Source organism: Eriocheir sinensis, chromosome 16 (genome assembly GCF_024679095.1).
Source record: "Eriocheir sinensis breed Jianghai 21 chromosome 16, ASM2467909v1, whole genome shotgun sequence".
In the NCBI taxonomy this organism is placed as follows: Eukaryota; Metazoa; Arthropoda; class Malacostraca; order Decapoda; family Varunidae; genus Eriocheir; species Eriocheir sinensis.
In genome coordinates, this window is record NC_066524.1 from 7,581,758 (window position 1) to 7,594,204 (window position 12,447).

The 12,447-nt window shown below is 45.0% G+C and overlaps 1 protein-coding gene across 1 annotated transcript; it reads right to left on the bottom strand.

Moving 5' to 3' along the window:
- Positions 1-7,745: 7,745 nt before the first annotated feature.
- Positions 7,746-11,317, bottom strand: LOC126999147 (uncharacterized). Its single transcript, XM_050861479.1, has 3 exons — positions 10,417-11,317; positions 8,614-9,864; positions 7,746-7,807 (listed from the first exon to the last, which is right to left on the bottom strand). Exons 2-3 carry the CDS (start codon positions 9,626-9,628, stop codon positions 7,746-7,748), a joined length of 1,077 nt encoding a protein of 358 aa, XP_050717436.1. The 5' UTR covers positions 9,629-9,864; positions 10,417-11,317.
- Positions 11,318-12,447: the final 1,130 nt, after the last annotated feature.

Consider the following 12,447-nt stretch of genomic DNA (forward strand, 5'->3'; position numbering starts at 1 on the left):
GAGTAATGGGAGGGGACATCTAGCTCATAATATAACCAGGCAGCTTAGAAGTAATTCTAGGGGAGTAACAGAGGACGGGCTAAGAATCTTCTATACTAACAGCAGGAGCCTCAGAAACAAGATAGACTTACTAAGGGGTGAAGCTTGTTCAGAAAATGTTGACATAATAGCGATCACTGAGACATGGATAGACACTGCTAATATAAATTTTAGATCAGAATTTGAAATAACGGGTAATCAGATGTTTCACAAAGACAGAAGGGGCAGAAAGGGAGGTGGAGTTGCGCTTTATGTTAAAGACTCACTTAAATGTTTAGTTAACAATTCAGTCAAAACTAACATGGATTCAGAACCAGTTTGGGTGGACGTTTACAAAGGGAAAGAAAAACTAACTCTAGAAGTTATGTACAGGCCACCCAACCTTAACAGGCAGGACACGAGTATATTACTACAGGAGATTGGCAGGGCGAGTATGAGTAGAAATGTCTGCGTAATGGGGGACTTTAATTATAGGAATATAGGCTGGGAAGACCTAGTGGGTGACCTGGAAGCCGAGGACTTTCTTGAAGTTATACAAGATAATTTCCTTAAGCAGGTAGTTACTGAGCCTACCAGAGGAGATAACATATTAGACTTAGTCCTAACCAATAATGGGAACTTGCTACGTAAGTTGGAGGTGGGCGGAGAGTTAGGAAGTAGTGACCACAGAACGGTTCGTTTTAGCTTAAACTGGGCGGTAACCCGCGAACCAAACCCAGTGTTAGTGCCAGATTTCAGAAGAGCAAATTACGAGGGGCTTCGAAGACATCTTGAAGGGGTAAACTGGGATAATTTAGGGATTCATGAGGGCCAGAACTGCGGATTGGAGAGCCAGGAGAACCAGGTAGAAATGTCTTACAATAACTTAGTTTGAGTAATAGTAGAGGGGCAAGGACAGCATATACCACAGCGAACACTTAGAAAAGAAAACAATGATCCTAAGTGGATGACTCGTGGACTAAAACACGAGATTGGGTTAAAGAAGGAAATTTATCAGAAAATAAAGAATGGTGAAACACATCTCAGGGGCCGGTACGTCGAACTATCTAGATTAGTTAAGAAAAACACCAGGATAGCAAAAAGGAACTGAGATCAAAGTAGCAAATTTTTTTTTTTTTTTTTTTACGTCGCGGCCTATAGCGCCGGTAGGCTTTTTCCCTGTGGGGCCTGATGGTCGGCCCAAGGCTTCTTCCCGGTGGGTCCTGATGGTCGGCCCAGCCCGTTCTGGCGCAGGCGAGTGTTTATAGTGGCGCCATCTTGCATTGGCTCATGCTGCCCTCCCGGAGCTCATCTTTAATCCTAGAATCTAGAGTCCGGGTTGATAGGTGGTCTTCTGGACAGCATGTGGGTAGTTTTAAGCCACTCGGCGGAGGCTGAAAAATCCCAGCTTGGTGGCACCGGGCGGGGATTGAACTCGCGTCCTCCTGAACGCGGTGGTGTTACTCTGTCGATTCAGCCACCGCCTCCCCCAAATGAGGCGATAAGTAATCCTAAGGGCTTCTTTCAGATGTATAGAACAAAAACACGGGAGAAAATTGGACCGCTGAAAACAAACACAGGGGAGCTAGTAGAAAATTACGAAAATATGAGCACATTGTTGAACGACTACTTCCTTTCAGTATTCACACAGGAGGATCGAACGACTATACCGGAAAGAGTTCAGGTGTACGAGGGCGGGGATGGCGACAAATTGACGGATATAATCATTACCAGGCAAGTAGTTCAGGATGAGATAGATAAGCTTAAGAAAAACAAGTCGCCAGGTCCTGACGGGTATTAAAGGAATTAGGTTATGTACTCAGTGACCCACTAACCGACATCTTTAAGATGTCGGTAAATACTGGCTATGTGCCGAGCCTATGGAAAGTAGATAATGTGACGCCGATTTTTAAAAAGGGGGACAAGTCAGTTGCTTCAAACTATCGCCCAATTAGCTTATCGGTTATAGGCAAGATGCTGGAGTCCATAATAGCCAGGAACATTCGGGAGCATTTAGAGAAACATAGCTTAATTCACGACTCGCAGCATGGGTTCACAAAAGGTAGGTCATGCCTCACCAATCTCTTGTCCTTCTACAATAAAGTATTTGAGGCGGTTGACAGAGATGAAAATTATGATGTAATCTATCTTGATTTTAGTAGTATTAGCTAGTATTCTCCAAGGTGAACTCAACAGATTGTATGACTGGGCGGATAAATGGCAGATGGAGTTCAATGTAGGGAAGTGCAGTATTCTGAGTGTAGGTAGGAACAACCCCTCACATAACTATTGCTTAAATGACACTCTCATAAGCAGGTCTGGGTGCGAGAGGGATTTAGGGGTCTTAGTGAGCTCTGATCTCCGTCCAAGGGCACAATGCATTCAAGCTAGAAATCGAGCTAATAGGGTACTGGGATTTATTTCAAGGAGCGTAAGCAACAGAAGCCCCGAAGTCTTCCTCAAACTAATTTAGCATTAGTTAGACCTCATCTTGACTATGCGGTTCAGTTCTGGTCACCTTACTATAGAATGGATATCAACATGTTAGAATCGGTGCAGAGGAGGATGACTAAGATGATTCAGGGGTTGAGAAACTTGCCATACGAGGAAAGACTCAAACAGTTAAACTTGCATTCTCTAGAAAGGCGAAGGGTGCGTGGAGACATGATCGAGGTTTATAAATGGATGAAGGGCTTTAATAAGGGAGACATTCATAAGGTTTTGTTGGTAAGAGAACCGGGTAGGACACGAAGTAATGGGTTTAAACTGGATAAATTCAGATTCAACAGGGACATAGGCAAAAATTGGTTTACTAACAGGGTGGTGGATGAGTGGAATAGGCTTAGCAGTCATGTGGTGAGTGCCAATACAATTCTCACATTCAAAAATAGACTAGATAAATTCATGGACAGCGATATTAGGTGGGGTTAGATACACGGGAGCTTAGGGTCAAAGGAGCTGCCTCGTACAGGCCTACCGGCCTCTTGTAGACTCCTGCGTTCTTATGTTCTTATGTTCTTACGACTCCACTCTGTCAAGGAGAGCTGTGTGAGTGGACCCCCCCCCCACACACACACATGAGATGCATACTCCATACGAGGGCGGACAAGGCCCTGTAAAGGATAGCAACTGTGCGGGGAGAAGAACTGGCGGAGACGGTAAAGAACGCCCAGCCTCGAGGAAGCTGATTTAGTAAGAGATGAGATATGAAGTTTCCCGTTGAGATTTTGAGTTAAGGATAGACCGAGGATGTTTAGTGTTGAGGTAGGTGATAGCTGAGTGTCGTCAAAGAATAGGGGATTGTGTCGAGTGGATAGGTGGAGAAACTGTGTTTTTGAGGCGTTGAAGGACACCAGGTTCCTCTTGCCCCAATCGGAAATAATAGTAAGGTCTGAGGCTAAGCGTTCTGTTGCCTCCAGCCTTGAATCGTTAAGTTCCTGTAGGGTGGGTCTTCTACTAAAAGAAGTTGAATAATGCAGAGTGAAATCATCGGCGTAGGAATGGATAGGACAGTTCGTTTTGGAAAGATCATCAATGAACAACATAAAGAGTGGGAGATAGGACAGAACCTGTGGAACACCACTGTTAATAGGTTTAGGGGAAGAACAGTGACCGTCTACCACAGCAGAAATAGATCGGTCAGAAAGGAAACTGGAGATAAAGATACAGAGAGAAGGAGAGAAACCGTAGGAGGGTAGTTTGGAAAGCAAAGATTTGTGCCAGACCCTATCAAAAGCTTTTGATATGTCCAGCGCAATAGTAAAGGTTTCACCGAAACGGCTAAGAGAGGATGACCAAGAGTCAGTTAGGAAGGCAAGGAGATCACCAGTAGAACGCCCCTTGCGGAACCCATACTGGCGATCAGATAGAACCCCGGAAGTGGAAAGGTGCTTTTGAATCTTCCGGTTAAGGATTGATTCAAAAGCTTTAGATAGACAAGAAGGTAAAGCTATAGGACGGTAGTTTGAGGGATTGGAACGGCCACCCTTCTTAGGCACAGGCTGTATGAAGGCATACTTCCAGCAGGAAGGAAAGGTAGATGTTGACAGGCAGAGGCGAAAGAGTTTGACCAGGCAGGGTGACAGTACGGAGGCACAGTTTTTAAGGACAATAGGAGGCACTCCATCAGGTCCATAAGCCTTCTGAGGAATGAGGCCAGAGAGGGCATAGAAAACATCATTTTGAAGAATCTTTATAACAGGCATAAAGGAGTCAGAGGGGGGATGAGTAGGAGGAATATGCCCAGAATCGTCCAGAGTGGAGTTTTTAGAAAAAGTTTGAGAGAAGAGTTCAGCCTTATAGATAGATGAGACGGCAGTGTTGCCGTCAGGACTAAGGAGTGGAGGGAAGGATGAAGAAGTGAAGTTGGAGGATATATTTTTGGCTAGATGCCAGAAGTCACGGGAAGAGTTAGAGAAAGCAAGGTTTTGGCATTTTCTATTAATGAAAGAGTTTTTGGTTAGTCGGAGAATATATTTGGCATGATTCCGTGCAGAAATGTAAAGTTCATAGTTAGCATTAGTCTGAAGGCTCTGGTACCTTTTGTGAGCTGCCTCTGTATCATTGACAGCACGAGAACAAGAGTGATTAAACCAATGCTTTTTAGCGTGAGGAGTAGAGAAAGTACGTGGAATGTATGCCTCCATTCCAGAGACAATCACCTCTGTGATGCGCTGAGCACACACAGAAGGGTCTCTATCCTGGAAGCAATAATCATTCCACGGGAAATCGGAAAAGTACATCATCAGGTCGTCCCACCGAGCTGAAGCAAAATGCCAGAAGCATCGCCTCTTCAGCGGGTGCAGAGGGTGTACAGGAGCGATAGGAAAGGATACAAAAATAAGATTGTGATCGGAGGAGCCCAACGGAGAGAACAGTTTGACAGAATAAGCAGAAGGGTTTGAGGTAAGGAAGAGGTCTAGAATGTTGGGCCTGTCTCCAAGACGGTCGGGAATGCGTGTAGGGTGCTGGACCAACTGCTCTAGATCGTTGAGGATACCAAAGTTGTAGGCTTGTTCACCAGGCTGGTCAGTGAAAGAAGATGAAAACCAAAGCTGGTTGTGAACATTGAAATCTCCTAGGATGGAGATTTCAGCGAAGGGAGAGTGGGTCAAGATGTGCTCCAGTTTAGAGTTCAAATAGTCAAAGAATTTTACATAGTTAGTAAAGTTAGAGAAAAACAGCACAGATGTATTTAGTAATAGAATGACAATGAAGTCTTAGCCACCGGCTAGAGGAGGTCTATCTGAGTGGTCCGTTTTCTGTGACATGGGAAACTAGTATAGTATGCCTTCGTGCTGCGTTATGCATTCCAAAGGGACCACGCTTCTTTTTCATAGTCTCCCAAAAGATGGTGAATGAGAAAATAAAATAAAAAATCATAAAATATAGTCTACAAACATAAAACATATTTTAATTAGAATCCTTGTTACAAATAATACCCTTTTTGACTTTTTTTTTACTAGATCCTAAGCAACTTCAACAGTTTAGTACTGTGTATAATTTCATCAGGCATATACTGCACATATATAAATCATAAGGCTGTAGCCTCATTGCACAGCACAATGGAAGCTGCCAAGCTGTAGAGGGAAGGACCTCAATGAGTTTAGCTGAATGCACATGCGCTATAGTCATTATACATATAGATATATATATATCTCTATATATATATCTATATATATATATATATATATATATATATATATATATATATATATATATATATACGTCGCGGCCTATTGCGCCGGTAGGCTTCTTCCCGGTGGGGACTGATGGTCGGCCCAAGGCTTCTTCCCGGTGGGGCCTGATGATCCTCCCAGCCCGTCCTGGCGCAGGCGAGCGTTTATAGTGGCGCCATCTTGTGTTGGCTCATGCTGCCCCCCCCGGAATTCATCTTTGAGCCTCTCTTTGGAGAGGTTATCTAGAGCCCAGGTTGATGGGTGGTCTTCAGGCCAGCATGCGGGTAGTCTTAGGCCACTCGGCGGTGACTGAAAAACCTCAGCTGTGCGGCGGCCAGGATTCGAACCCGCGTCCCTCCTGGAGCTCCTGAACGCGGGGCCGTGACGCTAACCACTCCGCCACCACCTCCCCATATGAGTGAATTGTTCTAACACTCCAGGGAAAATTAATGCAGAGGACACTAAAACAGTACTGAAAATACATTCCGGGATCAGAACCTACTTATATTCTCACACTCTCTTTTTCTCTCTCTCTCGTCTAGGTAGTGACGTCACTTAGAATGCGTACAGTTTGGTGGGAGAGGGGGGATTGAGACTACCTGGTGTTTCTTCTACCATGGTTTGCTTTGTGTCTTCTTGATATGTACGTATTGTTGAAGCTATTACTTAACATTTGATTCATGGTAAAGCAAACATTTTACGAGACACGCCGGTCCCCGTTGACAGACCAACTCAGCTGGCTGCACCCAGGGTCCAGAGAAAGATAGGGTCTGATCAAGCGCAGCTTGAAGCCGACGAGGGCGGGGCAAAGTGCGGCTGTGGCTGTGACGTCACACAGTGCGGGTGGCTCTCTCCCCTCGTCCCCTCCACTTCCCTCAGGCTCTCTCTCTCTCTCTCTCTCTCTCTCTCTCTCTCTCTCTCTCTCTCTCTCTCTCTCTCTCTCTCTCTCTCTCTCTCTCTCTCTTGCAGCATATTACCACACTAATGATGTAACCCAGGATTCTAAATTTATATCTTCCCTCTTCGTCGAGGCATCGCTTAGAGTGTGTTTCCGTTAAGAGGTATTATCTCTCTCTCTCTCTCTCTCTCTCTCTCTCTCTCTCTCTCTCTCTCTCTCTCTCTCTCTCTCTCTCTCTCTTGCAGCATATTACCACACTAATAATGTAACCCCGGGATTCTAAATTTATATCTTCCCTCTTCGTCGAGGCATCGCTTAGAGAGTGTGTTTCCGTTAAGAGGTATTATCAAACGCTAGTTTCTCTTGCCCCTTCCAAGCTATCTTTCCGTGTAATGTTGGTACTACTGCAAATCAAATAAACGTTGAAAACCGAAACATTAATGCCTTTTAGGTATATTTCTATAATGGAAAATACTGTGTGGCAAATACTTATATAAACAGTGATAGTGACATATACTATATATAGCAGAACATTTATATTCACGCGTTAATTGGTTGGTACCCGAGGCACTGTTTGCTTCGCGCTCATCTTGTCCCGTCACCTGTGGGCGGAGCTTAGGAGACCTCGTTAGAATAAACTGCTTTTATTTTCTTTATTCTCCTCCTGTTCCATGAGACATCTCTTTCTCCCTTCGTTATTTCTCCCTTGTAAATATATTTTTAACTAGCTTTAGAGCTCCTATCAGTGGGTGGAAAATAGTATCATCTGTTGCTGAGCTTTGCTTGAGCTCCACCCACAGGCGATGTCACGAGTTTGGAGATTGGCTGTGGGAAGCCCAGCCCGGAGTATCACATACCACCAGATAGTCATTCAGAAAAGTTATGAAAGTTTCGTTTAGTCGGCGCAACATATGTGGTCATATGCCGGAGAGAAACAGAAGGGGAAGGAATTATAGGAGAAGGGAACAGATCCCAGGAGACGGGACACAAACCCCGATTAATACTTGGTACCCATTCACTGCTGGGTGGACGGGGACGTAGGGAATCGGAAAAGCCGCCCAAATTTTTCCACTCTGCCCGGGAATCGAACCCGGGCTTTCTCGGTTTAGTCATTTGGACTTGGGAAACGTGTGTCCGGAAACCGAAGCCTGTCAGTCTGTCACTTCAGAATTCATCCCAGCAATCTTCATGCTTATGGTGCGAAGTGCCAGCCCTACAAACGCTCAAAAAAGAGAACGGTTGTGAATAGTTGAGACTGAAGGGCGGGACGTGCTGGTTGAAAGGTGTGTTCCAGTGTTGGCTTAAATTATCATAGGAACCGTGAAGTCTTGAAAAAACAGAAAAATAATGTTTCTCGCATTTTATGACTTTTTATATAAGGCCAAGAATATTTAAATTGTTCTTATAACCAATTAATAATACAGCAACATGAAAAAATGTTGTAATAGAGCATTAAATGTGCGAAGATATTGGCGAAGAGCTGGCCTTCACCTACTCTTCATCAAGAGAGGAAATTAGATCATTTCTTTCCCGCTCGCCGCTTCGCGCGCTGCATCAAAGACACTCCTCGTCACTGATAATACCGTTTGGTCCACGAAGCCTTGTTTCCTCACGGGAAGGGGGAAGAGAAAGACTGAGAATTCCGGCGTAAGTATTCCAATTCTTGCTGATGACTTTGAGGCTTACATATTGCGCATAAGATATAAAGTTAAATAAATAATTAAAAAAAAAAACTCCATTATATACTCACCGATTATATTTCTTTCTTTACTATGCAGTATATACCATGAGAATATGCTGTCAATTGGTATTATCATTACACAAAGGAAATTAACTAAAATAGTATGGGGAGAAGGGTTACCTTTCATGATACCACTCTCAAAAGTAACAAAATACTGGTGGCGGCGGCCTGAACCGGCAGCTGACCATGTGTTGATAGTCATCTTGCCACGGCTAAACACAGACTGGCAGCCTGCCAGTCTGTGTTTAGCCGTGGCAAGATGACTTGAATTTGAGTACACTCTGACTGCATGAGCTTATTTAGGGAATTAAAGTAGGGCAATACAAAGTCTAAAAAGAGGAAATACAGTTTGGTTAATGGATGTTTTAGTTTCTCAAGAATGTTCTGACAAGCATGTAGACTTTCTGTGAAAGCAGCTTCAGTGAAGTAGAGGGTTAGTGCATCATATTGCTCTAATAGTCTGGAAACAACCATATGCAGTGACAACCAACGAGTCTGGCTTGGATGCAAGAGTTTATGTGGTTTGACATTTACAAAAGCCTGAAACTCTTTCAATGACCCAATTCTCTTAGGACTGCACTGAATAAAACTGAAAATGTCACGTGCTAGGTCCTCTATACTTCTTGGCAATTTCAAACAGGCATAAGAGGCACATAATGCAAAAGTGTGGCAAATACATTTCATGATAAACAGTCCATCTACATCATTTTTCAAACGTGAAGAAAGAGAATTGTGTGCCCCTAGCATTGCATTTGCCCCATCAGCAGCAAATCCAATCATATTTTGCTTATAATCAATTTGATTATCTCTGAAAAAACTAACCACATTATTGTACAGTGCTATAGCTGTTGCATCCTCCAACTGAATCAAGCCGAGAAAACAGTCCTTTACCTCATCATCTACTAAAGTCCGTGCCACCATGCATAGATGCTTAATACACCCCTTATCTGTGCTTTCATCCACAATAAGAGAGAACTTAGAGCTCTGCAAATGTGTTATCAACTGCTTACTGCTCTCTCTCCCAGTCACATTGTTGATCAGTGATGTTAGTTTTGTTCTACCACATTTAATTTGTTTAGCTATCTGTGAATCTGGGCATATTGTTTGTAACAGCTGAGGCATGTGCTCTACAACCCTGATGGGTATATCATGTTCACATATAAATGATGCCAGTCTTACTTCACCCTCTTTGACCTGCTTACCCATAATCTGTTTGCTGCTAACAGAAGGCATATCTAAAACAGAAACCTGCCTTGATAACATTTTGCAGTTTTGAACATGTTTTTTTCCCATAGCATGCTTCCGTATATCTAGTCTACCAGCATTTCTTCAATATTACATGCAGAGCAAAAATAATAAGAGGATCCTTTAGAACTTGCTTTAAGCCATCCGTGAAACTCGGGTTCAACTTCCCATGCAGAGCTGTACTTTTGGTGGTATCTTTTCTTTTTGGTACTTGTACTAGGCTCGCTTGCACCTGCAGATGTGCCTTGGGAACTCATGTTTGACTATTCAGATCACTATCACCACTGAAAGAAATGGTAATTGTCAGAAAATTATTTATCAACTTGACAACAACCTAACCAAACTTAACATAAGTGTTTGCACAACATTCCTGTGGTATTTCCATACTCGTTTTTATCCCAGGAAGCAGTAGAGGTAAAAAATAATAAGATTTGGACCCTGGCGTAATCTACATTTTAGCGTGTATAACATATTACAGCTTTACAAGGCATCCTACTACTGTACTTCTCTTAAAAAAACATGTGTTTCAATTAATGATGGGCTCATTACCTCCCATTATACAGAGGAGGTGCCCTCTTGCCTAAGTACGGCACATTCTTTTATAGGGCTACCGCCCTTTGAAAACAGACCAACTGTAAATTAAGAGCCAACATGTCACTGACTAGCCATAGCGTCTCGCAGCCTCTTTTCTTTCACCCACTACATTCTCCGGACTTGCCTCACTACATGGATGATACTACCGCCTGCCATCATGAACAGTTTCTTGGCTTTGCGAATTCACGCACAGTAGTAGGTTTCACCGCTGTTTATACAAAGATCGTGGCACAGTTACTTACATTTGGAAGTGCATGGATGCGTCGTATGAGTAGGGGACGCCGACTGCCGTGACGTCACTGGGCTGGCGTCTGGCTGTGTCCGAGTGCTTCGCCTGAGGCAACGCTGTTGACAGATGGCGGCGAATTACATTAGAATTACATAGAAAACCAGATCACACAGCCCCTAGGGTCCAAATTAGGTTGTCTATCCTAGATTATATCGTTGGGTCTTATCGTCTCATCGGTAACCTTGAGGTACGAGACGATGGCGGTCAAGTTTGGGCGGACACCCGGACAATAACTTGCAAAAAATCTGGAGAATTTCTGACAATTCGTTCAAATTTCAGAAGATTTTACAGTAATTTCTTAAATTCTGACAAAATGTCAAAATTTCAGAAGATCTCCAGAAATTTCTGACAATCTGGCAACACTGCTGGCAGGTGTAGCGTGAATAACAGTTGCGCGTGAAAACCGCTGCCTCCCATCTGCGCATGCGTGGCCCGGCTTGGCCAGTCTGCTCCTAGACTTGGCAGAGCACGGAGGCCTCGTGTCTCCCATAACGCAGTGCCTGATCTTGATCTTACAGGTGACTTGGGATATCTTCCACGTCAGGCCTTTGTAACGGCAACACCTGTAAAAAAAATAACACCTAAACAAACAGTACCCATCATACATTCTACTCCCTACTCCTAACACACCACATTCTCTCTAGGAACTCACTGCCACAATCCCCCTCTCAGTCGTCTCCCCACACAGCCCCAGCTGCAGCAACATTCATTCTCTCCCTGTCCTTTCAACCACTTCTTTCATCTCACAGCCCATTTCAGGAAGGATTATTCTCATCATCTCCATTCTTACTCGCTCATACTTCTCACATTCCAGCGTCATGTGCTCAACTGTTTCACACTCTCCCCTGTCACACCTCTGGTGCACTTGGGAATGGGACTGAGAGAGAGAGAGAGAGAGAGAGAGAGAGAGAGAGAGAGAGAGAGAGAGAGAGATTGAAACTTTTATTCACAAACAAATACATTTGTGAAAAAGACTTCACGGCCCTTGACAGCCCAGTCTCGGCACGTTACAGTACAATGATAGACAGTATAGCCTACATATAATTACAGAGTCCCTGCGCCAGCGGCACAAAAGGCGGGATATTCGACGAGTGTTCGCGGGAGTATGTTGAGGAAGTGATTTGCAAGGTCTGTTCGTGTTGGTGTGGGCACTGGACACTGGTTCCTGAGGTCATGCACGCGCAGACAGTCACAGGAGATAGTGCTCTAAGGTGTGGCTGTCAGGCGCTGCACACAGGCGGCAGCGGCGTTCCTCATCAGATGTCGCGAGCCCGATCTGACAGTTGTAGAGTTAGCCCAGGCGGATTCTTTACCTCACCACCTCACAGCGGCGTGACACCGCGGCTTCACGGAGACAGGGGCCTGGCTGAAGCTCGCCAAGTCACCGAGCGCTGACGCTGTCTCCTGTGTGGGCCGTCGCGCCTCTGCCTGCCGTCGCAGACTGCCTTTGAGTTGGCGCAGGGTTCTGGGGACGTTGAATTCCACCTCCTGAGCTTGGGCGCCCTGTTTTGCCAAAATGTCTGCTGCGTCATTTCCGGAGATGCCAACGTGAGAGGGGATCCAGTTGATGGTGACGCACCTGCCCATGTCTTGATTGGCTGCAGCTGTCGTCAAGATGCCGTTCAACAGGTGTGGATTTTCGCAGTGTTGAGCGTGGAGCGTCGTGACGGCGGTCATGGAGTCGGTGTGAATCAGCACATTGTGGTCGTGTGAGGTGTGGGCGTGGCTGAGTGCTATATGTATGGCTGTTAGCTCCGCTTGCGTGGATGACGAATAATCCGTGAGCCTGACAGCCGAGGTGACAGGTGGGGCGAGAGCGGGCTGCTCATCACCGCTCCTCGCTGAGCACACAAACGCACCTGCCTCCCTGGGGGTCTGCCGATCCGTCAGTAAAGTACTCGGCGGCGTGTGGGCGTCTGGCCTCATGGATGGATTGAAGGCCCCGCTGTCTCAGAGCAGCCGTTATGCTGTCCTTTTTCCGGCT